The sequence below is a fragment of the Salmo trutta genome, chromosome 21 (genome assembly GCF_901001165.1).
Source record: "Salmo trutta chromosome 21, fSalTru1.1, whole genome shotgun sequence".
NCBI lineage: Eukaryota > Metazoa > Chordata > Actinopteri > Salmoniformes > Salmonidae > Salmo > Salmo trutta.
In genome coordinates this window covers 42844839-42870302 of record NC_042977.1, presented here as the reverse complement: position 1 = coordinate 42870302, position 25464 = coordinate 42844839, and the positions used below count along the sequence as shown (strand labels likewise).

Here is a 25464-nt window from a genome sequence, read left to right as displayed (position 1 = left end):
ACTATAAACACATCATATGTCATCTATACCTGTCACCGTGACGACCTGACGGCATAGAGAATCATAAACATCATCACAACTATAAACACATCCTGTCATCTATACCTGTCACCGTGACGACCTGACAGCATAGAGAATCATAAACATCATCACAACTATAAACACATCATATGTCATCTATACCTGTCACCACATGAACTGTACTTCTGCTTGTTCCTTATTTTGCTCATTTATAGACTTCCAGGAGATGATATATATATATAAATATATATATATATATATATATATATATATATATATATATATATATATATATATATATATGTAGTATGTTATTTCTATTTTCATTTTACTCTAGTAACTCTCAAAATGCCCAGGTTTTCCAGAAACTCCAGTTGGAGGATTCCCGAATTTCCTAATTACAAACCTCCTGATTCCAAGAATCTTCCATCCATGATTTCTGGAAAACCTGGGAATTTGGGAAATGTACATTCTTTTGTGATTGTTGGATTGGTTAATTGATTGATTGGTTGGTTGGTTGATTAATGGATTAGTTAGTTGGTTGGTTGGTTGATTAATTGATTAGTTAGTTAGTTGGTTGGTTGATTAATGTATTTATTCGTTGGTTGATTGATTGATTGATTGATTAATTGAATAGTTAGTTGGTTGGTTGTTTAATTGATGTGTTGATTGGTTTATTTATTGATTAGTTAGTTGGTTGGTTGGTTGATTAATTGATTAGTTAGTTGGTTGGTTGGTTGATTCATTGATTAGTTAGTTGGTTGGTTGGTTGATTCATTGATTAGTTAGTTGGTTGGTTGGTTGATTCATTGATTAGTTAGTTGGTTGGTTGGTTGGTTGTTTGGTTGATGAATTGAATAGTTAGTTGGTTGGTTGATTAATTAATTGATTAGGTAGTTGGTGGATTTATTTATTGGTTGGTTGGTTGATTGGTTGGTTGGTGAATTGATTAATTAGTTTGTTGTTGGTTGATTAATTGATTAGTTGGTTGGTTGATTAATTGATTAGTTGGTTAGTTGATTGATTCATTCATTCATTGATTAGGTGGTTGGTTGTTGGTTGGTTTATTGATTAGGTGGTTGGTTGAATGGTTTGTTGGTTGGTTTATTGATAAGGTGATTGGTTGAATGGTTTGTTGGTTGGTTTATTGATTAGCTGATTGGTTGAATGGTTTGTTGGTTGGTTTATTGATTAGGTGGTTGGTTGAATGGTTTGTTGGTTGGTTTATTGATAAGGTGATTGGTTGAATGGTTTGTTGGTTGGTTTATTGATTAGCTGATTGGTTGAATGGTTTGTTGGTTGGTTTATTGATTAGGTGGTTGGTTGGATGGTTTGTTGGTTGGTTTATTGATTAGGTGGTTGGTTGAATGGTTTGTTGGTTGGTTTATTTATTAGGTGGTTGGTTGAATGGTTTGTTGGTTGGTTTATTGATTAGGTGATTGGTTGAATGGTTTATTGGTTTGTTTATTGATTAGTTGGTTGTTGCTTGGTTTATTGATTAGGTGGTCGGTTGAATGGTTTGTTGGTTGGTTTATTGATTAGGTGGTTGGTTGAATGGTTTGTTGGTTGGTTTATTTATTAGGTGCTTGGTTGGTTGAATGGTTTGTTGGTTGGTTTATTGATTAGTTGGTTGTTGGTTGGTTTATTGATTAGGTGGTCGGTTGAATGGTTTGTTGGTTGGTTTATTGATTAGGTGATTGGTTGAATGGTTTGTTGGTTTGTTTATTGATTAGGTGATTGTTAGGTGATTTGTTGGTTGGTTTATTGATTAGGTGGTTGGTTGAATGGTTTGTTGGTTGGTTTATTGTGCCACTCACCTTAATCCCTGCGGAGCGGCATTTCCCCACAGCGTCGGGGACGGCGGCGCGAGGAGGGTCGATCATGGACATTAGACCAACGAAACACAGCCCTTTTATAGGGAAGTTGACTTCCTCACAGTCAAAGGAGAAGCCCCGAGGGAACTGGGCCGGAGACAGGGGCAAGTGGCAGAACCCTGATGGAGAGAGAAACACAACAGACAGACAGGAACTCTTTTATTTTTGTAATTTTGGGGTGGAAGGAGATCAAGGTTCTGATGCTCTTTTGTATTTTATTGAGTGTTTATGATGGTACAGATGTAAGGAACAGATCAGGAGATGGGACGTGAAGAGGAAAGGCACAGATAATAGCCAGGTGGCATGTGTGGTCCGGATATAGCAAACACATTGCCATTTGGGACTCAACCTGTGTGCTGTAGTGTACGTACCCAGAACTCTCTCTCCCAGCCCTCCCAGCTCCATGTAGGCACTCTGGAAAGCTTCGTTCCAGTTGGCGTCCATTGGAACCTCCTGGCCGTGGATCAAGATGGTGCTGCACCTGAGAGACGCACAATAGCGGTTATTATTCACCTGTTGCTGTCAAAGGGGCGGCAGCGTAGCCCAGTGGTTAGAGCGTTGGACTAGTAACCAAAAGGTTGCAAGTTTGAATCCCCGAGCTGACAAGGTACAAATCTGTCGTTCTGCCCCTGAACAAGGCAGATAACCCACTGTTCCTAGGCTGTCATTGTAAATAACAATTTGTTCTTAACTGACTTGCCTAGTTAAATAAAGGTATAAAAATAAATCTGTGAGATACAGTCCCTTCAGAAAGTATTAATTCCAGTTTACTTATTCCACATGTTGTTGTGTTACAGCTTGAATTCAAAATGGATTCAATTCATTTTTTTCTTTCCCATCTAAACACAATACCCCATAATGACAAAGTCAAAACATGTTTTTAGAAATGTTAGCAAATTGTATGAAAATGAAATACAGAAAGATATCATTTACATAAATATTCAAACACCTGTGTCAAAATATGTTAGAATCACCTTAGGCAGTGATTACAATCTAAGAGCTTTGCATGCCTGGATTGTACAATATTTGCACATTACTATAAAAAGAAAATATTCAGGTTCTGTCAAGTTGGTTGTTGATCATTGCTAGACAGCCATTTTAAAGTCTTGTCATAGATTTTCAAGCCGATTTAAGTCAAAACTGTAACTAAGCCACTCAGGAACATTCAATGTCATCTTGGTTAGCAACTACAATATATATTTGGCCATGTGTTTTAGGTTTTTGTCCTGCTGAAAGGTGAATTTGTCTCCCAGGGCCTGTTGGAAAGCAGACTGAATGTCACGGTTGTCGTTGGAAATGGAGGACCAAAACGCAGCAGGTATGTGTACGCTCATCTTGACATTTATTAACTCAGAATGAACACACCAAAACAACAAAACGAACAACGAAACAGTCTTGAAAGGCTCACTCGGCAAAACAAGAAACAATCTCCCACAATTAAACAGACAAACACACCCAACTAATATAGGACTTCCAATCAAAGGCAACACCACACAGCTGCCTTCAATTGGAAGTCCACCCCAATTAACCAAACATAGACATACAACTAACTAGATCAACATAGGAATACGTAAACAAGGAACAGTGCCCAAAAACCCCGGAATACTTAAATCAAAATGCCCTTTTTAGAAAAACACCACCCCTAACCACAAAACAAATACCCTCTGCCCCGTCCTGACCAAACTACAATACCAATTAACCCTTATACTGGCCAGGACGTGACAGTACCCCCCCTCAAAGGTGCTAACCCCGGAAGCACCTTAAAAAAAACAACAACCCCAAACAACAAAACAAAAATTCCCCCCTACTAAAGGGAGGGAAGGGAGGGTGGCTGCCGTCAACGACGGCACTGTGCTACACCCCCCCCCTCCCCAACCCACCTATATCTGGAGGTGGCTCCGGTTCTGGCCGTTCCAGGCAGTCGGGCCACTCTGGCAGCTCGGGGCAGTCTGGCAGCTCGGGGCAGTCTGGCAGCTCGGGGCAGTCTGGCAGCTCTGGCAGCTCGGGGCAGTCTGGCCACTCTGGCAGCTCGGGGCAGTCTGGCCACTCTGGCAGCTCGGGGCAGTCTGGCCACTCTGGCAGCTCGGGGCAGTCTGGCCACTCTGGCAGCTCGGGGCAGTCTGGCCGGCTCTGGCAGCTCCTGACTAGTGGGTGGCTCTGGCGACTCTTCACTGACGGGCGGCTCCGGCGATTCCTCACTGACGGGCGGCTCCGGCGACTCTTGACTGACGGGCGGCTCCGGCGACTCTTGACTGACGGGCAGTTCGGGCGACTCTTGACTGACGGGCAGTTCGGGCGACTCTTGACTGACGGGCAGTTCAGGCGACTCTTGACTGACGGGCAGTTCGGGCGACTCTTGACTGACGGGCAGTTCGGGCGACTCTTGACTGACGGGCAGTTCTAGCGACGTCGGACTGGGATGACGCACTTGAAGCCTGGTGCGTGGTGCTGGTACTGGACGTACCAGATTGGGAACACGCACCTCCAGGCTAGTGCGGGGAGGGGGAACAGGACGAGTCGGACTGGGCTGACGCACTTCCGGGTCCGCACGAGAGACAGGAGCTGGAAACCCAGGGCTATGGAGGCGCACAGGCGGTCTTGATCTTACCTCCTGCACAACCCATCCTGGCTGGATGGAACTAGTAGCCCTGCACGAGCGGGGTGCTTGTACAGGGCGGACTGGGCTGTGCAGGGGCCTGATGGTAGCCGTGCGTAGAGCGGGAGTTGGGTAGCCTGGTCCTCAGAGGCGTACCGGCGACCAGATGCGCTGCGCAGGCATCCTCCTACCAGGCTGGATGCCCGCTCTAGCACAGCACCTGCGAGGGGCTGGAATAACGCGCACCGGACTGTGCGTGCATATGGGTGAGATAGTGCGCTCCTCAGCGAAACATGGCGCTCTCCACCTCATACGCTCCTCCATAAAACCACGGGTAGCTGGCTTCCGGCTCTTCCTAGGCCTAGCCAAACTACCCGTGTGCCCCCCCCCCAAAAAATATTGGGGGTGCCTCTCGTGCTTCAACGCCAGTCGTGTCCCTCGGAAACGTTCCCGGTCCATACCAGCCTTTCGCCTTTCCTCTCTCTCTCTTACCACCTGTCCCCATGGAAGGCGATCTTTTCCTGATTGGATCTCCTCCCAAGTGTAGGAGCCTTCTCCCCCCAAGATCTCCTCCCAAGTCCATCTCTCCCGATTGTCCAAATCAAAATTCCTCTGCTCCTTCCTCTGCTGCTTGGTCCTGGAATGGTGGGAGATTCTGTCACGGTTGTCGTTGGAAACGGAGGACCACAACGCAGCAGGTATGTGTCCGCTCATCTTGACATTTATTAACTCAGAATGAACACACCAAAACAACAAAACGAAACGAACAACGAAACAGTCTTGAAAGGCTCACTCGGCAAAACAAGAAACAATCTCCCACAATTAAACAGACAAACACACCCAACTAATATAGGACTTCCAATCAAAGGCAACACCACACAGCTGCCTTCAATTGGAAGTCCACCCCAATTAACCAAACATAGACATACAACTAACTAGATCAACATAGAAATACGTAAACAAGGAACAGTGCCCAAAAACCCCGGAATACTTAAATCAAAATGCCCTTTTTAGAAAAACACCACCCCTAACCACATAAAACAAATACCCTCTGCCACGTCCTGACCAAACTACAATACCAATTAACCCTTATACTGGCCAGGACGTGACACTGAACCAGGTTTTCCTCTAGGATTTTGACTGTGCTTAGCTCCATTCCTTTTCTTTTTATCCTAAAAAAACTCCCTATTCATTGTCGATGACAAGCACACCCATAACATGATGCAGCCACCACCATGCTTGACAATATGAAGAGTGGTACTCAGTGATGTGTTGGATTTGCCCCAAACATAATGCTTTGTATTCAGGACATAAAGTTAATTTCTTTGCCACATTTTTTGCAGTTTTACTTCAGTGCCTTATTGCAAACAGGATGCATGTTTTGGAATATTTTTTATTCTGTATAGGCTTCCTTCTCTGTTAGTTAGGTTAGTATTGTGGAGTAACTACAATGTTGTGGATCCATCCTCCGTTTTCTCATATGACAGCCATTAAAGTCTTTAACTGTTTTAACGACACAATTGGCCTCATGCTGAAATCCCTGAGCGGTTTCCTTCCTCTCCGGCAACTGAGTTTGGAAGGACGCATGTATCTTTGTAGTGACTGGGTGCATTGATACACCATCCAAAGTGTCATTAATAACTTCACCATACTCAAAGGGATATTAAATGTTTGCTTTTTTTTGTTTTATCCATCTACCAATAGGTGGCCTTCTTTACGAGACAATGGAAAACCTCCCTTGTCTTTGTAGTTGAATCTGTGTTTGAAATTCACTGCTCGACTGCGGGACCTTACAGATAATTGTATGTGTGGGGTACAGAGGTAGTCATTCAAAAATCATGTTAAACACTATTATTGCACACAGAGTGAGTCCACGCAATTTATTAAGCACATTTTTACTCCTGAACTTATTTAGGCTTGCCATAACAAAGGGGTTGAATACTTATTGACTCAAGATGTTTCAGCTTTTCATTTAGTATTAATTTGTAAACATTTCTAAAAGCATACATTGAACAGAAATGTAAACGTAACATGTAAAGTGTTGGTCCCATGCTTCATGAGCTGAAATAAAAGATCCCAGAAATTTTCCGTAAGCACAACAAGCTTATTTCTTTCAAATGTTGTGCACAAATGTGTTTACATCCGTTTTAGTGAGCAATTCTCCTTTTCCAAGATAATCTATCCACCTGACAGGTGTGGCATATCAGAAGCTAATTAAATAGCATGATCATTACACAGGTGCACCTTGTGCTGGGGGCAAAAAAAGGACAGTCTAAAATGTGCAGTTTTGTCACACAACACAATGCCACAGATATATACGTTTTTATGGAGCGTACAATTGGCAGATAATTGAATGTTCATTTTTCTACCATAAGCCGCCTCCAACATTGTTTTAGAGAACTTGGCAGTACATCTAACCAGCCTCACAACCGCAAACCACATATAACCACATCAGCCCAGGACCTCCACATCTGGCTTCTTCACCTGCGGGATCATCTGAGACCAGCCACCCGGACAGCTGATGACACTGTGCATTTGCCAACTGAAGAATTTCTGTACAAACTGTCAGAAACCGTCTCAGGGAAGATCATCCACGTGGTTGTCATTCTCACCAGGGCCTTGACCTGACTGCAATTCGCCGTTGTAACCGACTTCAGTGGGATGCTCTCCTTTGATGGCAACTGGCAGACTGGAGAAGTGTGCTATTCACGGATGAATCCCAGTTTCAACTGTACCGGACAGATGGCAGACAGCATGTGCGTCGTGTAATTTGCTGATGTCAGCAATGTGAACAGGGTGCCTCATGGTGGCGGTGGGGTTATGGTATGGGCAGGCATAAGCAACAGACAATGAACACAATACGACAGCGTGTTCCAGTTCCCACCAATATCCAGCAACTTCGCACAGCCATTGAAGAGGATTGGGACAACATTCCACAGGCCACAATCAACAGCCTGATCAAGTCAATGCGAAGGAGATGTTTTGCGCTGCATGAGACAAATGGTGGTCACACCAGATACTGACTGGGTTTCTGATCCATGCCCCTACTGTTTTTTTAAGGTACTGTATCTGTGACCAACAGATAAATATCTATATTCCCAGTCATGTGAAATCCATAGATTAGGACCTAATGAATTCATTTAAATTGACTGATTTACTTATATGAACTGTAACTCAGAAAAATCTTTGAAATTGTTGCATGTTGCATTTATATTTATTTCGGTGTAATTCCATTATGAGGTATTCTGTGTAGACCAATGACACATAATCTTAATTTAATCCATTTTATATTCAGGCCGTAACACAACAAAATGTGGAAAAAGTCAAGGGGTATGAATACTTTCTGAAGGCGCTGTATGATCTGCCATGCTGATCACTGTAAGGTTGTATTCAGCGCGCGTGACAAATAAAATATGTATCTACCATAGAGTTGGATAGAGGGCAACTCTATGTATCTTTGGCATAATGGTTTCTTTGACAGCATTCGCAGCACCATTGAGTACTATATCCAAATATCTCTATCCAACTGTTTGGTATCTACACATTGAGAGACACATTGGTTGGTCAGGTTTGATGTAAATAAATACCTGTCCAATATTCTTTCAGGTGCTCCCTTCATAACGAGTAGGTGGCCATTTTCATTGTCCTCTTGTTCATGAATGGATAGCTTTAAAAGGAGAGAGAGATGGTAGAAGATAAGAGTATATATTAGTGGGAAGTGGTTTTTACATTTTCAACTTTTTATCTTTGCTGTCATTACATATTTGGTGGTTCAAAGGACTTGGATAGTTCTGTAGGTGTTTTTTTTTTACAACAATTAAATTCATTTTGGTTTCTGCAGTTGTTTCGTTGATGTATATGTTTGTGTAGTAAATGGTTGTAGGGGGTAATTATATACCTGGTACTTGTTGGTCGAGTTGAAGGGTATCTCTCCCATTTTGGCGTTTCTTTCTCTCATGGAGCGGACACACCCACAGGAGAGCTCAATACATTTCAACAGAGCAGATTCCGACGCATCGCCCGCAGTGTCCCTCTAAGAAACACACAGCATCAAACAGTCAGGAGGAGACAGTCTATTCACATTGTCAGAATGGGTTGCTGACTGGGAAAATGTTGTCAGTACTTTCAGTACGGAACTCTGCTGTTATTGTAGCAGTAATGAAGGGATTTTATTCGATTCAATGTCTGCTTCCCCAAAATGTTTTTTTTTTTTAAGCAGACGCTTTAATCCAGAGCAACTTACAGTAGTGAATGTATACATTTTCATATTTGTTTTACTGGTCCCTCGTGGGAAACAAACTCACAACCCTGGCGTTCCAAGCACAAATACTCTACCAACTGAGCTACACTATTTCCTATTAAGTGCACTAAATAAGCGCCATTTGGAATGCAGACAGTGGGTGTGGCTAAATTATGTTTAGTCACATGGGTATAGGTTTAAACTGGGCCTTCATAGAGTTGGATAGAGCACACCCTTGCTACAAAGCATGTTTTATGTGCCATCTAGTCAACTCTATGTGAACATTCCCTACCTTCAGAATGGGGAAGTTTTCCTGCCCAGCTTTGAACTCAGCACGGTTACAGAGTCCAGCAACACGGGACAGAGCATGCCATGTAGCCGAGCTCTTATCAAAGGTAGCACCTGAGAGAGAGAACACATGAGAAGCATTAGACTTTACAGAGGGAGGGTGTACTGTATCAATGTGACTGAGCTAGGGTTGCAAAATTCTGGTTACTTTCCCCAAATTCCCAGGTTTTCAAGAAATTCCCGGTTGAAGGATTCCCAGATTTCCTGTGTTTTTCATCCTGATTCTGGGAATCTTCCAACTGGGATTCCTGGAAAACCTGGTCATTTTGCAACCCTAGACTTAGAGGAATGATGCACTGTGTCAATGTGAATTAGCTCTATCAGTATCAGCATTCATATTATAATTCAGCTAATTTTTCAGAGCAGAGTAGTCCGCTAATTCAATGTGTCTGGTTGAGTGTAGAAAAGACAGATGATGTCTGTGGGTGGTCTCACCAGACTGGTCCTCCGTAGTGTCGGCCTCATGGATCATGTTGTCGAACCACATGTGGGCCACGGTCATGCGGTTCTGGGTCAGGGTGCCTGTCTTGTCGGAACAGATGGTGGATGTAGAACCCAGGGTCTCCACAGCCTCCAGATTCTTGACCAGGCAGTTCTTCTTGGCCATACGCTTGGCAGTGAGGGTGAGACATACCTGAGAGAGAGGGGGGGGGGGGGGGGGGGGGCGGGGGGGGGGGGGGGGGGGGTTGGATGGATGGATGGATGGATGGAGAGAGAGAGAGAGAGAGAGAGATGGATGGATGGATGGATGGATGGATGGATGGAGAGAGAGAGAGACAGAGAGAGGTGGATGGAGAGATGTATGGATGAGAGAGAGAGAGACAGAGAGAGAGAGAGAGATGGATGGAGAGATGTACGGAGAGAGAGAGAGAGAGATGGATGGAGAGATGGATGAATGGAGAAAGAGATGGATGGATGGAGAAAGAGAGATGGATGGAGACATCGATTGATGGAGAGAGAGAGAGAGATGGATGGAGAGAGAGAGGGAGAGATGGATGGATGGAGAGATGTATGAAGAGAGAGAGAGAGAGAGATGGATGGAGAGAGAGATGGATGAGAGAAAGAGATGGATGGATGGAGAAAGAGAGATGGATGGAGACATGGATGGATGGAGAGAGAGAGGGAGAGATAGATGGATGAATGGAGAGATGTATGAAGAGAGAGAGATGGATGGAGAAGGGATGGATGAAGAGAGAGAGAGATGATGGAGAGACAGATGGATGGAGGGAGAGAGGTGGATGGATGGAGAGATGGATGGAAAAAGAGAGAGAGAGAGAGAGAGAGAGAGAGAGAGAGAGAGAGAGAGAGAGATGGATGGATGGATGGATGGATGGATGGAGACGAGAGATGGATGGAGAGAGAGAGAGAGAGAGAGAGAGAGAGAGAGAGAGAGAGAGAGAGATGGATGGATGATGGAGAGAGAGAGAGAGTTTGGGTTTGAATCTGCCCCACTGATCTTAAGGGCTCCACACAGTCTATGCAATGGATCCTCAATGGATCCGACGGATCTTTGTTTGCGTAGTTCTGTACGTAGTTCTGTACGTAGTTCTGTACGTAGTTCTGTGCGTAGTTCTGTACGTAGTTCTGTACGTAGTTCTATGTACTTTTGTGCAGCTGAATTTTTTTGCAACGCGACGCAAACGGAGCTCCATAGCGTAGATGGTGAGATCCCTCTCCACCTCTCTGTCCTATCCAATAAATAAAACATATGTAAGGAGAAGGACTTCCCCACTCCTTATTTAAAAAATGATGTGGCCCATATAACAGTCAGACTCACAGTGACGGTCACTTTGACAGACTAGCATCCTGTCCAGGGGTGTACAGGAGATGGGCTCCTGCACTATGGGTCATTCTGGCTCGGACATACAAGGCTTAACTCACAGTGACTGTGGCCAGCAGGCCCTCGGGGACGTTGGCGACGATGATGCCAATGAGGAAGATGACGGCCTCCAGCCAGGTATACCCCAGGATGATGGCCAGGATGAAAAAGCTGACCCCCAGGAATACAGCCACGGCCGTGATCAGTTGAATGAAGTGTTCAATCTCCATATTGATGGGAGTCTGGCCCGTCTCCAGCCCAGAGGCCAGGGTGGCAATACGACCCATCACTGTATGGTCTCCAGTCCCTACTACTACACCATGGGCTGTACCTGAGGGAGGGAGTGATGGGGGAGTCAGGTCAGGTCTCCCTTGTAAAACATGTCTTCTGACTTCAATGGGACTTCCTATATAAATAAAGGTTAAATACAAAATAAAGGAATAAAAAGACAGGAAAGGATTTGTCCTACTGACCCTCCACACAGTTGGTTGAGAAGAAGGCGATGTTTCGAGTCTCCAGGGGGTTCTCATGGGTGAACTCCGGTGTGCGTGTCTGAGGCTCTGATTCTCCAGTCAGAGAGGAGTTATCCACCTTCACACACAGACAGAAAAAAGTTATCGAGAAAGAGAGAAAGAGAGAAAGAGAGCAACTATATGATCCAGCCTTCTTGGACTCCCTCCCATCTCCTCCTCTCCTCTCCTTCCCTCTCCTCCTCCCCTCCCCTCCCCTCTAATCTCCTCTCTTCCCCTCCCTTCCACTCCCCTCCCCTCTCCTTACCTTGCAGCCCGCGGCTGAGACGACTCGGAGGTCGGCAGGGATTCTGTCTCCCCCTTTGATCTCCACCAGGTCTCCCCTCACCACTAGCTCTGCATTGATCGTCATCTTCTCTCCTTCCCTGATCACTAGGGCTTGCTGCCAGGGATGGAGGGATGGAGGGATGGAGGGATGGAGGGATGGAGGGATGGATAATCGAGAGGAGGGATGAAAGAAAAAGACAAAGGGGAGGATGAAACAAGAGAATTAAACGTTTTTTGGCAAACATTCATTGGCAAATCCAAAGTTGGCTCAAATTATTAGCTGTGTTATGTTGGGTAAGCTTATTATGCTTATCAAGTCAGTGTAAGGCCCACTCGAGGCACTCAAAGGAAAGAAAATGGTCCTCTGAAGCTCAGTTAGTAGAGCTTGGTACTTATAACGCCAGCATAGAGGATTCAATTCCCAGGACCACCCATACATGAATTGTATGCACAAGCAACTGTAAGTCGCTTTGGATAAAAACGTCTGCTAAATGGCATATATTGTTATTATATTACAGAAAATGAGTCTAAATCTAAGACTATACAAGTGTTATAGCCTTTACGAACTGTTATAGCCTTTACGAACTGTCGGCGTCCCAAATTGCACCCTACACACTATATAGTGCATTACCTCTAACCAGCACCCTGGGTCCTGGTCAAAAGTAGTGCACTATAAAGGAAATAGGGCCCTGGACCCTGATCAAAAGTAGTGCACTATAAAGGAAATAGGGTGCCATTTGGGAATCACACGTACACTGTGCAGTCTCAGCTCACCTGAGGAACCATGTTCTTGAAGGAGTCCATGATGCGGGAGCTCTTGGCCTCTTGGTAGTAGGAGAAACAGCCAGTTATGATGACCACAGCTGACAAGACCACACCCAGGTACAACTATTATGGGAAAGGGAGGGAGGGAAAGAGAGTGAGAGAGAGAGACAGAGAGAGACACAATGAGAGAGAGAGACAAAGAGAGAGAGAGAGAGAGAGAGAGAGAGAGAGAGAGAGAGAGAGAGAGAGAGAAACATTTCACTTCCTTTGGCAATGTAAACATGTTTCCCATGCCAATAAAGCCCTTTGAATTTTATTTAATTGAAAGAGAGAGGGGGAGAGAGAGAGAGAGACAATTAGAGAAAGAGAGAGAGAGTTAGACCCAAATCGTTTGAAAAAAAAAAAAGATAATTACTTGACACATTGGAAAAAATTAACAAAAAAACAGAGCAAACTAGAATGCTATTTGGCCCTAAACAGAGAATACACAGAGGCAGAATACCTGACCACTGTGACTGACCCAAACTTAAGGAAAGCTTTGACTATAGTACCGTACCAATCAAAAGTTTGGACACAGCTACTCATTCAAGGGTTTTTCTTTATTTTAGAATAATAGTGAAGACATCAAAAATATGACACATAAAACACATGGAATCATGTAGTAACCAAAAAAGTGTTAAACAAATCAATATAAATATATTTTTCGATTCTTCAAAGTAGCCACCCTTTGCCCTGATGACAGCTGGAACTAGAGAGAGACATATCTGCACTCTGGATTGTGGTAAGACGACATCAACAGGACAGGATCAGACTGCTGGAGGAGAAGGTGAGGGGGGTGGTGGAGAGGATCAGACTGCTGGAGGAGAGGGTGAGGGGGGTGGTGGAGAGGATCAGACTGCTGGAGGAGAGGGTGAGGGGGGTGGTGGAGAGGATCAGACTGCTGGAGGAGAGGGTGAGGGGGATGGAGGAGAGGATCAGACTGCTGGAGGAGAGGGAGAGGGGGATGGAGGAGAGGATCAGACTGCTGGAGGAGAGAGTGAGGGGGGTGGTGGAGAGGATCAGACTGCTGGAGGAGAGAGTGAGGGGGGTGGTGGAGAGGATCAGACTGCTGGAGGAGAGGGTGAGGGGGATGGAGGAGAGGATCAGACTGCTGGAGGAGAGGGTGAGGGGGATGGAGGAGAGGATCAGACTGCTGGAGGAGAGAGTGAGGGGGGTGGTGGAGAGGATCAGACTGCTGGAGGAGAGAGTGAGGGGGATGGAGGAGAGGATCAGACTGCTGGAGGAGAGGGTGAGGGGGGTGGTGGAGAGGATCAGACTGCTGGAGGAGAGGGTGAGGGGGATGGAGGAGAGGATCAGACTGCTGGAGGAGAGGGTGAGGGGGTGGTGGAGAGGATCAGACTGCTGGAGGAGAGGGTGAGGGGGGTGGTGGAGAGGATCAGACTGCTGGAGGAGAAGGTGAGGAGGGTGGTGTGTGACAGAGAACAACCCATTAGAGAGGTGGCCACCCCCACAGAGAAGCTAGCAGAACAGCCCACCTCAGCCCCCAACCAATGTCTTGACACCACAGTAGAACAGTCCACCCCAGACCCTGACCATGTCGACATCACAGCAGGACAGACAAATGAAGAACTCCAAGCCAAGGGGATACCACCCCCTCTGAGCACCCCCCTGTCAGCCACCCTGATAGCCCTTCTGAAACCCCTCCCCACACCCACAGAGGACATATACAAGCCACAGATTGTACACCTTATGGACTCAAACGGGAAATATATACAAGAAAATAAACTTTTTCCCAAACACACAGTGTCTAAACTCTGGTGTCCAAACACCCAGCACGCCCTAGACCTTCTGTCTGAGGACCAACTAGGGTCACCCAAACACATAATAATACACACAGGCAAAAACGACCTGAGAACACAGCAGGAAAGTGTGGCCACATCACTCAAGGGAGTGATTGAAAAATCTTCTTCTACTTTCCCCAACGCACGTGGTTATCTCCACCCTGCGGGTAAACACAAGTATTTCCCATGACTGTGCCTCAAAACCAAATGTTTACCTGGCCCACCACTCCACCCTGGACTTGAACAGCCTTTATGATCAGGTCCACCTATACAAGGCAACAGTGCCCACCTTCGCCCGGACACTAAGGGACATCGCCCTCAACCACAGCCCCAACACCTCACACAGGAGTAACAGATCAATAGACACACCGCCCAGACCAGCGAGACACTCTCCCAGACCTCCCCCCCCCCCCCCCCAGACCTACACATAAAGGACCCACGCTGAGAGGAGGTACATCCAGACCACAGCACCACCAGCCACATCCACACCCCCACCCCAACCAATCAACATCTCCCCAAGTCAACCACACCCCATTTAGGCTCCCTCAGATCAGACCTATGCCCCTCCTGCCCACCCAATGCCCCCCACCCCGGCAAAGTGGGCCTCAACATGGAAGTCACATATAAGCCCAGGCTATGAGCAGGCAAACAGGCCCATCCCCCACTCTTACACTAGCCAAGGCCAATGGCATGTACCAGATGCTCAGCAGGCTCTGCCCTCACTTATTGGTCTGAGAACAAATGACACGACTAACAACATTGGACACTTTATGGAACACAAAGCCTTCACTATCTCATCCTGGAATATCCAAGGCCTGAGGTCATCTGCCTTTGGCCTAAGAGCAGGAACCTGGACTTCACCAAAGAAATCAGAAACACAGACATTGTCATCCTACAAGAAACATGGTATAGAGGAGATGGACCCACTGGCTGCCCTCTAGGTTACAGAGAGCTGGTAGTACGATTAACCAAACTACCAGGTGTGAAACAGGGAAGGGACTCAGGGGGTATGCTCATTTGGTATAGAGCAGATCTAACTCACTCTATTAAATTAATCAAAACAGGAACATTTTACATTTGGTTAGAAATTCAAAAGGAAATTATCTTAACAGAGAAATATGTCCTCCTGTGTGCTACCTACAATTATTCCCCCACTAGAATCCCCATACTTTAATGAAGGCAGCTTCTCCACCCTGGAGGGGGAAATCAATCATTTCCAGGCCCAGGGACATGTCCTAGACTGCGGCGATCTAAATGCCAGAACTGGACAAGAACCAGACACCCTCAGCACACAAAGGGACAGACACCTATCTGGAGGTGAAAGCATTACCACCACCATATGCCCACCTAGGCACAACTACGACAACATAACCAACAAAAAACGGGTCACAACTCCTGCAGCTCTGTCGCACGCTGGGTATGTACATAGTCAATGGTAGGCTTCGAGGGGACTCCTACGGTAGGTACACTTATCTCTTGGCAGTAGTACTGTAGACTACTATCACTGACCTCAACCCAGAGTCTCTCAGAGCATTCACAGGCAGCCCACTGACACCCCTATCAGATCACAGAAAATCACAGTCTACTTGAACAGAGCAATACTCAATCATGAGGCATCAAATCAAAGCAGCTGAATAATATTAAGAAATGCTATAGATGGAAGGAAAGTATTGTGGAAAATTACCAAAAAACTATTAGCCAACAACACATTAAATCCCTTTTAGACAACTTCCTGGACAAAACGTTCCACTGTAATAGTGAAGGTGTAATCTTGGCAGTAGAAAACCTAAACAGTATATTTGACCTCTTAACTTCCCTGTCAAATCTAAAAATGTCAAACATAAATCTGAAGAAAATTAACAACAATGACAAATGGTTTGATGAAGAATGCAAAAACCGAAGAAAGAAATTGAGAAACCTATCCAACCAAAAACATAGGGACCCAGTAAATCTGAGTCTACGCCTTCACTATGGTGAATCCCTAAAACAATACAGAAATACACAATGGAAAAAGAAGGAACAGCACGTCAGAAATCAGCTCAATGAAATTGAAGAATCCATAGACTCTAACCACTTCTGAGAAAAACAACAACACGAAGAATTATCTATCCAAAACGGGGATGTGTGGGTAAACCACTCCTCCAATCTGTTTGGCTCTATAACAAAGAACAAACAGCAAAAACATATACATGATCAAATACAAATCTTAGAATCAACTATTAAAGACTACCAGAAACCACTGGATTCTCCAATTAAATTGAATGAACTACAGGACAAAATACAAAACCTCCAATTTAAAAAGGCCTATGGTGTTGATGGTATCCTCAATGAAATGATAAAATATACAGACCACAAATTCCAATTGGCAATACTTAAACTCTTTAAATCATCCTTGGCTCTGGCATCTTCGCCAATGTTTGGAAACAAGGTCTGATCACCCCAATCCACAAAAGTGGAGATAAATTTGACCGCAACATATACTGTGGGATATGCATCAACAGCAACCGTGGGAAAATCCTCTGCATTATCATTAACAGCACACTCGTACATTTACTCAGGGAAAACAATGTACTGAGCAAATGTCAAATTGGCTTTATAGAAAATTATTGTACGACAGACCACGTATTCACCCTATTTGGCAAACAAACAAACCAAAACAAAGGCAAAGTCTTCTCATGCTTTGTTGATTTCAAAAAAGCTTTTGACTCAATTTGGCATGAGGGTCTGCTATACAAATTGATGGAAAGTGGTGTCGGGAGAACAACATACAACATTATAAAATCCATGTACACAAACAACAAGTGTGCAGTTAAATTGGCAAAAAACACACACATTTCTTCCCACAGGGCCGTGGGGTGAGACAGGGATGCAGCTTAAGCCCCACCCTCTTCAACATATATATCAGCGAATTGGCGAGGGCACTAGAATAGTATGCAGCAACTGGCCTCACCCTACTAGAATCTGAAGTCAAATATCTACTGTTTGCTGATGATCTGGTGCTTCTGTCCCCAATCCTGGAGGGCCTGCAGCAGCACCTGTAACTTCTGCACAGATTCTGTCAGACCTGGGCCCTGACAGTAAATCTCAGTAAGGATAAAATAATGATGTTCCAAAAAAGGTCCCGTTGCCAGAACCACAAATATAAATTCCATCTAGACACCGTTGCCCTAGAGCACACAAAAAACTATACATACCTCGGCCTAAACATCAGTGCCACGGGTAACTTCCACACAGCTGTGAACGATCTGAGAGACAAGGCAAGAGGGGCCTTCTATGCCATCAAAAGGAACAGAAAATTCTACATACCAATTAGGATCTGGCTAAAAATACTTGAATCAGTTAAAGAAACCATTGCCTTTTATGGAGTCTCTGGAGTTCTGGAGTCCGCTCACCAACCAAGAATTCACAAAATATGACAAACACCAAAAAGAGACTGCATGCAGATTTCTGCAAAAATATCCTGTGTACAACGTAAAACAACAAATAATGCATGCAGAGCAGAATTAGGCCGATACCCACTAATTATCAAAAGCCAGAAAAGAGCAGTTAAATTCTTCAACCATCTAAAAGGATGCAATTCCCAAACATTCCATATCAAAGCCATCACCTACAGAGATATGAACCGGAGAAGAGTCCCCTAAGCAAGCTGGACCTAATGATGTTCACAAACACAAACAGACCCCACAGAGCCCCAAGACAGCAACACAATTTGACCCAACCAAATCATCAGAAAGCAAAAAGACAATAACTTGGCACATTGGAAAGAATTTACTTAAAAACAGAGCAAACTAGGATGCTATTTGGCCATAAACAGAGAGTACACAGTGGCAGAATACCTGACCACTGAGACTGACCCAAACTTAAGGAAAGCTTTGACTATCTACAGACTCAGTGAGCATAGCCTTGCTATTGAGAAAGGTCACCGTAAGCAGACCTGGCTCTCAAGAGAAGACAGGCTATGTGCACACTGCTCACAAAATGAGGTGGAAACTGAGCTGCACATCCTAACCTCCTGCCCAATGTATGACCATATTAGAGACACATATTTCCCTCAGATTACACAGATCCACAAAGACTTCGAAAACAAACCAATTTTGATAAACTCCCATAGCTACTGGGTGAAATACCACAGTGTGCCATCACCGCAGCAAGATTTGTGAGAGAGAGAGAGAGAGTGAGGTAGAGAGAGAGAGAGGGGGAGGTAGAGAGAGAGTGGGGGAGGTTGAGAGAGAGAGGGGGGGAGGTAGAGAGAGAGAGACAGAGAGAGAGAGAGAGAGGGAGGTAGAGAGAGAGAGAGAGAGAGTGGGGGAGGTAGAGAGAGAGAGAAAGAGGGGGGAGGTAGAGAGAGAGAAAGGGGGAGGTAGAGAGAGAGAGGGGGGGAGGTAGAGAGAGAGAGAGAGTGGGGGAGGTAGAGAGAGAGAGAGAGAGAGGGGGGAAGGTAGAGAGAGAGAGAGAGGGGGAGGTAGAGAGAGAGAGGGGGAGGTAGAGAGAGAGGGGGGAGGTAGAGAGAGAGAGAGAGGGGCAGGTAGAGAGAGAGAAAATAGGATGAGCAGACAAAGGTTATTATCTTCCAAGTATTCTTTTTTATATTTGACATGTGAAACGGCCACACAGAGCGACAGAGATAGCTGCTACCTGAGTGACTATTGGCAACGTCGGTCACGGAATTAACACACATTATTACGGAGCTAGCCAGCTGAAGAGTTCCGTCAGCCACTCGTGGGCTTTTCCTGAGCTAGCCAGCTGAAGTGTCTCCTGGGCTACAATCACCTATCCTGACCCTTTTTACTGTCGATGCGGAGCCCCATCGGGTCTTCACGACTGGACCACCGACGTTATCTGCCCGAGGGAGTTATCCAACTGGCCCCTCCGTCGCGACGTAACCTGATCGCCCATCTGCGGCCGGCTAATCGTTATAGCTGTCTTATCGGCTGCGATCTGAATAGGTCTATCGGACACTTTTCTTGGGCCACTATAACTATTTTGCCAACTTGGACAGGTCCCCCCTTCCACACGGAGCCCCACTAACCCACAGACGGAAATGCACGAGGTGGCTAAAAACAGACCTCCCTCCATCTTCCACCAGCTTGCTACCTTTGGCCCGGCTAGCTGTCTGAATCTCACTGGAGCCTTTGATCACTCGGCTAAGCATGCCTCTCCTTAATGTCAATATGCAATGTCCATTGCTGTTCTGGTTAGTGTTTATTGGCTTATTTCACTGTAGAGCCTCTAGCCCTGCTCATTATACCTTATCCAACCTCTCAGTTCCTCCACCCACACATGCTATGACATCTTCAGGTTTCAATGATGTTTCTAGAGACAATATCTCTCTCATAATCACTAAATGCCTAGGTTTACCTCCTCTGTACTCACATCCCACCATACCTTTGTCTGTACATTATATCTTGAAGCTATTTTATCGCCCCCAGAAACCTGCTCCTTTTTCTCTCTATTCTGGACGTCACAGACGACCAATTCTTATAGCTTTTAGCCGTACCCTCATACTTATTCTTCTCTGCTCCTCTGGGGATGTAGAGGTGAATCCAGGCCCTGCAGTGCCTGGCTCCACTCCTACTCCCCAGGCGCTCTCTTTTGATGACTTCTGTAACCGTAATAACCTTGGTTTCATGCATGTTAACATTAGAAGCCTCCTACCTAAGTTTGTTTTATTCACTGCTTTAGCACACTCTGCCAACCCGGATGTCCTAGCTGTGTCTGAATCTTGGCTTAGGAAGTCCACCAAAAACTCTGAAATCTTCATCCCTAACTACAACGTTTTCAGACAAGATAGAACGACCAAAGGGGGCGGTGTTGCAATCTACTGCAGAGATAGCCTGCAGAGTTCTGTCCTGCTATCCAGGTCTGTACCCAAACAATTTGAACTTCTACTTTTAAAAATCCACCTCTCCAAAAACAAGTCTCTCACCGTTGCCGCCTGCTATAGACCCCCCTCGGCCCCTAGCTGTGCTCTGGACACCATATGTGAACTGATTGCCCCCCATCTATCTTCAGAGCTCGTGCTACTAGGTGACCTAAACTGGGACATGCTTAACACCCCAGCCATCCTACAATCCAAGCTTTATGCCCTCAATCTCACACAAATTATTAATGAACCCACCAGGTACAACCCCAAAGCCGCAAACACTGGCACCCTCATAGATATCATCCTAACCAACGTGCCCTCTAAATACACCTCTGCTGTTTTCAACCAAGATCTCAGCGATCACTGCCTCATTGCCTGCACCCGTAATGGGTCAGCGGTCAAACGACCTCCACTCATCACTGTCAAACGCTCCCTGAAACATTTCAACGAGCAAGCCTTTCTAATCGACCTGGCCCTGGTATCCTGGAAGGATATTGACCTCATCCCGTCAGTAGAGGATGCCTGGTTATTTTTTTTAAATGCCTTCCTCACCATCTTAAATAAGCATGCCCCTTTCAAGAAATTTAGAACCAGGAACAGATATAGCCCTTGGTTCTCCCCAGACCTGACTGCCCTTAACCAACACAAAAATATCCTGTGGCGTTCTGCATTAGCATCGAACTGCCCCCGCGATATGCAACTTTTCAGGGAGGTCAGAAACCAATACACACAGGCAGTTAGAAACGCCAAGGCTAGCTTTATCAAACAGAAATTTGCTTCCTGCAACTCAAACTCTAAAAAGTTCTGGGACATTGTAAAGTCCATGGAGAATAAGAACACCTCCTCCCAACTGCCCACTGCACTGAGGATAGGAAACTCTGTCACCACCGATAAGCCCACTATAATTGAGAATTTCAATAAGCATTTTTCTACGGCTGGCCATGCTTTCCACCTAACTACCCCCACTGCATTCAACAGCACTGCACCCCCCACAGCTACTCGCCCAAGCCTCCCCCATTTCTCCTTCTCCCAAATCCATTCAGCTGATGTTCTGAAAGAGCTGCAAAATCTGGACCCTACAAATCAGCTGGGCTTGACAATCTGGACCCTTTCTTTCTAAAATTATCTGCCGAAATTATTGCAACCCCTATTACTAGCCTGTTCAACCTCTCTTTCGTGTCGTCTGAGATTCCCATAGATTGGAAAGCAGCTGCTGTCATCCCCCTCTTCAAAGGAGGTGACACTCTTGACCCAAATTACTACAGACCTATATCCATCCTACCCTGCCTTTCTAAGGTCTTCGAAAGCCAAGTCAACAAACAGATTACCGACCATCTCGAATCCCACCCTCTCCGCTATGCAATCTGGTTTCAGAGCTGGTCATGGGTGCACCTCAGCCACGCTCAAGGTCCTAAACGACATCGTAACCACCATCGATAAGAAACAATACTGTGCTGCCGTATTCATTGACCTTGCGTCGCCTGGTTCACCAACTACTTCTCTGACAGAGTTCAGTGTGTCAAATCGGAAGGTCTACTGTCCGGACCTCTGGCAGTCTCTATGGGGGTACCACAGGGTTCAATTCTTGGGCCAACTCTTTTCTCTGTATACATCAATGATGTCGCTCTTGCTGCTGGTGAATCTTGGATCCACCTCTACGCAGACGACACCATTCTGTATACTTCTGGCCCTTCTTTGGACACTGTGTTAACAACCCTCCAGACGAGCTTCAATGCCATTCAACTCTCCTTCCGTGGTCTCCAACTGCTCCTAAACACAAGTAAAACTAAATGCATGCTCTTCAACCGATCGCTGCCTGCACCTGCCCGCCTGTCCAGCATCACTTCTCTGGACGGTTCAAACTTAGAATTTGTGGACAACTACAAATACCTAGGTGTCTGGTTAGACTGTAAACTCTCCTTCCAGATTCACATCAATCATCTCCAATCCAAAGTTACATCTAGAATTGGCTTCCTATTTCACAACAAAGCATCCTTCACTCATGCTGCCAAACATACACTCGTAAAACTGACCATCCTACCAATCCTCGACTTCGGCGATGTCATTTACAAAATAGCCTCCAATACCCTACTCAACAAGCTGGATGCAGTCTATCACAGTGCCATCCGTTTTGTCACCAAAGCCCCATATACTACCCACCACTGCGACCTGTACGCTCTCGTTGGCTGGCCTTCGCTTCATAATTGTCGCCAAACACATTGGCTCCAGGTCATCTACAAGACCCTGCTAGGTAAAGTCCCACCTTATCTCCGCTCACTGGTCACCATAGCAGCACCCACCTGTAGCACGCGCTCCAGCAGGTATATCTCTCTGGTCACCCCTAATGCCAACTCCTCCTTTGGTCGTCTCTCCTTCCAGTTCTCTGCTGCCAATGACTGGAACGAACTACAAAAATCTCTGAAACTGGAAACACTTATCGCCCTCACTAGCTTTAAGCACCAGCTATCAGAGCAGCTCCCAGATCACTGCACCTGTACATAGCCCATCTATAATTTAGGCCAAACTACTACCTCTTCCCCTACTGTATTTATTTATTTTATTTATTTTGCTCCTTTGCACCATATTACATATTATTTATATTTTAACTTTGAACTTTCTTCAAACTACAAATCTACCATTCTAGTGTTTTACTTGCTATACTTTATTTACTTTGCCACCATGGCCTTTTTTTGCCTTTACCTCCCTTATCTCACATCATTTGCTCACATTGTATATAGTCTTATTTTTTTCTACTGCATCATTGATTGTTTGTTTTTTTACTCCATGTGTAACTCTGTGTTTTTGTATGTTGTCGAACTGCTTTGCTTTATCTTGGCCAGGGCGCAATTGTAAATGAGAACTTGTTCTCAACTTGCCTACCTGGTTAAATAAAGGTGAAATAAAATAAATAAAATAAATAAAGATAATTACAGATACCTGTAATAATCTGAAGTACCCCAAAATACCACTAGATGTCATCTGATAAAATAAAACTTAAAAACGTGAAAATTACCAAAATTCTGGTAGTTTACTGGTAAACGTCAAAAGATTCTAGTAACGTAGTTTACAACCCTAATCCAAAGCGATTTGCAGTCATGCGTGCACATTTTTTTATGTATAGGTTATTGGCTTTGCACTGAACAGTATATGACATAATATCAACATATTAGTCTGTGAAGTGAAGTTTATGTTGATGATGACGATGGTTGTTTATAGTACGTAGCATGTAATATGTTTGCAGTCAGGTGTGCACTGATTACAATAGACAGTGTTCGCTAATAACGGTACTGTGACTATATAACCTGAGTGCCAGTCTGTGACTATATAACCTGAGTGCCAGTCTGTGACTATATAGCCTGAGTGCCAGTCTGTGACTATATAGCCTGAGTGCCAGTCTGTGACTATATAACCTGAGTGCCAGTCTGTGACTATATAGCCTGAGTGCCAGTCTGTGACTATATAACCTGAGTGCCAGTCTGTGACTATATAGCCTGAGTGCCAGTCTGTGACTATATAACCTGAGTGCCAGTCTGTGACTATATAACCTGAGTGCCAGTCTGGGACTATATAACCTGAGTGCCAGTCCGGGACTATATAGCCTGAGTGCCAGTCTGTGACTATATAACCTGAGTGCCAGTCTGTGACTATATAGCCTGAGTGCCAGTCTGTGACTATATAGCCTGAGTGCCAGTCTGTGACTATATAGCCTGAGTGCCAGTCTGTGACTATATAGCCTGAGTGCCAGTCTGTGACTATATAACCTGAGTGCCAGTCTGTGACTATATAGCCTGAGTGCCAGTCTGTGACTATATAGCCTGAGTGCCAGTCTGTGACTAAATAACCTGAGTGCCAGTCTGTGACTATATAACCTGAGTGCCAGTCTGTGACTATATAACCTGAGTGCCAGTCTGTTACTATATAACCTGAGTGCCAGTCTGTGACTATATAACCTGAGTGCCAGTCTGTGACTATATAACCTGAGTGCCAGTCTGTGACCATATAGCCTGAGTGCCAGTCTGTGACTATATTGCCTGAGTGCCAGTCTGTGACTATATAGCCTGAGTGCCAGTCTGTGACTATATAGCCTGAGTGCCAGTCTGTGACTATATAGCCTGAGTGCCAGTCTATGACTATATAACCTGAGTGCAAGTCTGTGACTATATTACCTGAGTGCCAGTCTGTGACTATATTGCCTGAGTGCCAGTCTGTGACTATATAGCCTGAGTGTCAGTCTGTGACTATATAACCTGAGTGCCAGTCTGTGACTATATAACCTGAGTGCCAGTCTGTGACTATATAGCCTGAGTGCCAGTCTGTGACTATATAGCCTGAGTGCCAGTCTGTGACTATATAGCCTGAGTGCCAGTCTGTGACTATATAGCCTGAGTGCCAGTCTATGACTATATAACCTGAGTGCCAGTCTGTGACTATATAGCCTGAGTGCCAGTCTGTGACTATATAGCCTGAGTGCCAGTCTGTGACTATATAACCTGAGTGCCAGTCTGTGACTATATAACCTGAGTGCCAGTCTGTGACTATATAGCCTGAGTGCCAGTCTGTGACTATATAACCTGAGTGCCAGTCTGTGACTATATAGCCTGAGTGCCAGTCTGTGACTATATAACCTGAGTGCCAGTCTGTGACTATATAGCCTGAGTGCCAGTCTGTTTTTGCCATATCGTGCCATCTCCTTGTTACTCAGTCCCATTACAAAAGACCAGAGCAAACACAGATCTGGCCTCACACACAGATCTGACAAATGTAACATGAACATATAACGTACAATAGTCTGGCTGATAGACCATGTTAGACGTAAAGAAGGGTTGTAGTGTATAGACTGCTATACTGTAGGGAATCTGGAGTGATTGATAGCCACCGAATGGGATCAAAGGGCCATGGCTGTGCAAAGGACTGGAGTGTTATCGTGTAGTGAACAGATGTTATGTCGTCTAGCCTTGTGGTGGTTCTTACGTTGTCATTGGCTGGCTCGTCCTCTGTGGCCACCTGGATACTGTAGGCCAGGAAGCAGAGGATGGCACCGATCCAGAGGAGCAAGGAGAAACCCCCGAACAGCTGACGGCAGAACTTCACCCACTCTGGGGTGGTGGGAGGAGGAGTCAACACGTTGGGCCCCTCCCTGGCCAGCACCTCCAGAGCCTTGGCATTGGTCAGACCCTGGAACACAAGTACCGTCCGTCAAGGAATAAGTCAATAGACACACCATCACTACGGAGACAGTACAATTCACAACAACAGAATCAGGTTTTTTATTTGTAGTTGCCCTTTGTGATAGAAGCACC

General features: G+C 45.3%; 1 protein-coding gene across 1 annotated transcript in view; it reads right to left on the bottom strand.

Moving 5' to 3' along the window:
* LOC115157489 (sodium/potassium-transporting ATPase subunit alpha-2) overlaps nucleotides 1-25464 on the bottom strand; it is a 37305-nt gene that overhangs the window by 6320 nt on the left and 5521 nt on the right. Inside the window, exons 4-14 of the mRNA XM_029705788.1 lie at nucleotides 25136-25339; nucleotides 12470-12583; nucleotides 11676-11810; nucleotides 11372-11489; nucleotides 10961-11229; nucleotides 9515-9713; nucleotides 9024-9133; nucleotides 8390-8524; nucleotides 8079-8158; nucleotides 2267-2376; nucleotides 1839-2014 (exon numbers count right to left, since the gene is read on the bottom strand). Coding sequence (XP_029561648.1) covers nucleotides 1839-2014; nucleotides 2267-2376; nucleotides 8079-8158; nucleotides 8390-8524; nucleotides 9024-9133; nucleotides 9515-9713; nucleotides 10961-11229; nucleotides 11372-11489; nucleotides 11676-11810; nucleotides 12470-12583; nucleotides 25136-25339 — 1650 coding nt within the window. The remainder of the gene's footprint in view (nucleotides 1-1838; nucleotides 2015-2266; nucleotides 2377-8078; nucleotides 8159-8389; nucleotides 8525-9023; nucleotides 9134-9514; nucleotides 9714-10960; nucleotides 11230-11371; nucleotides 11490-11675; nucleotides 11811-12469; nucleotides 12584-25135; nucleotides 25340-25464) is intronic.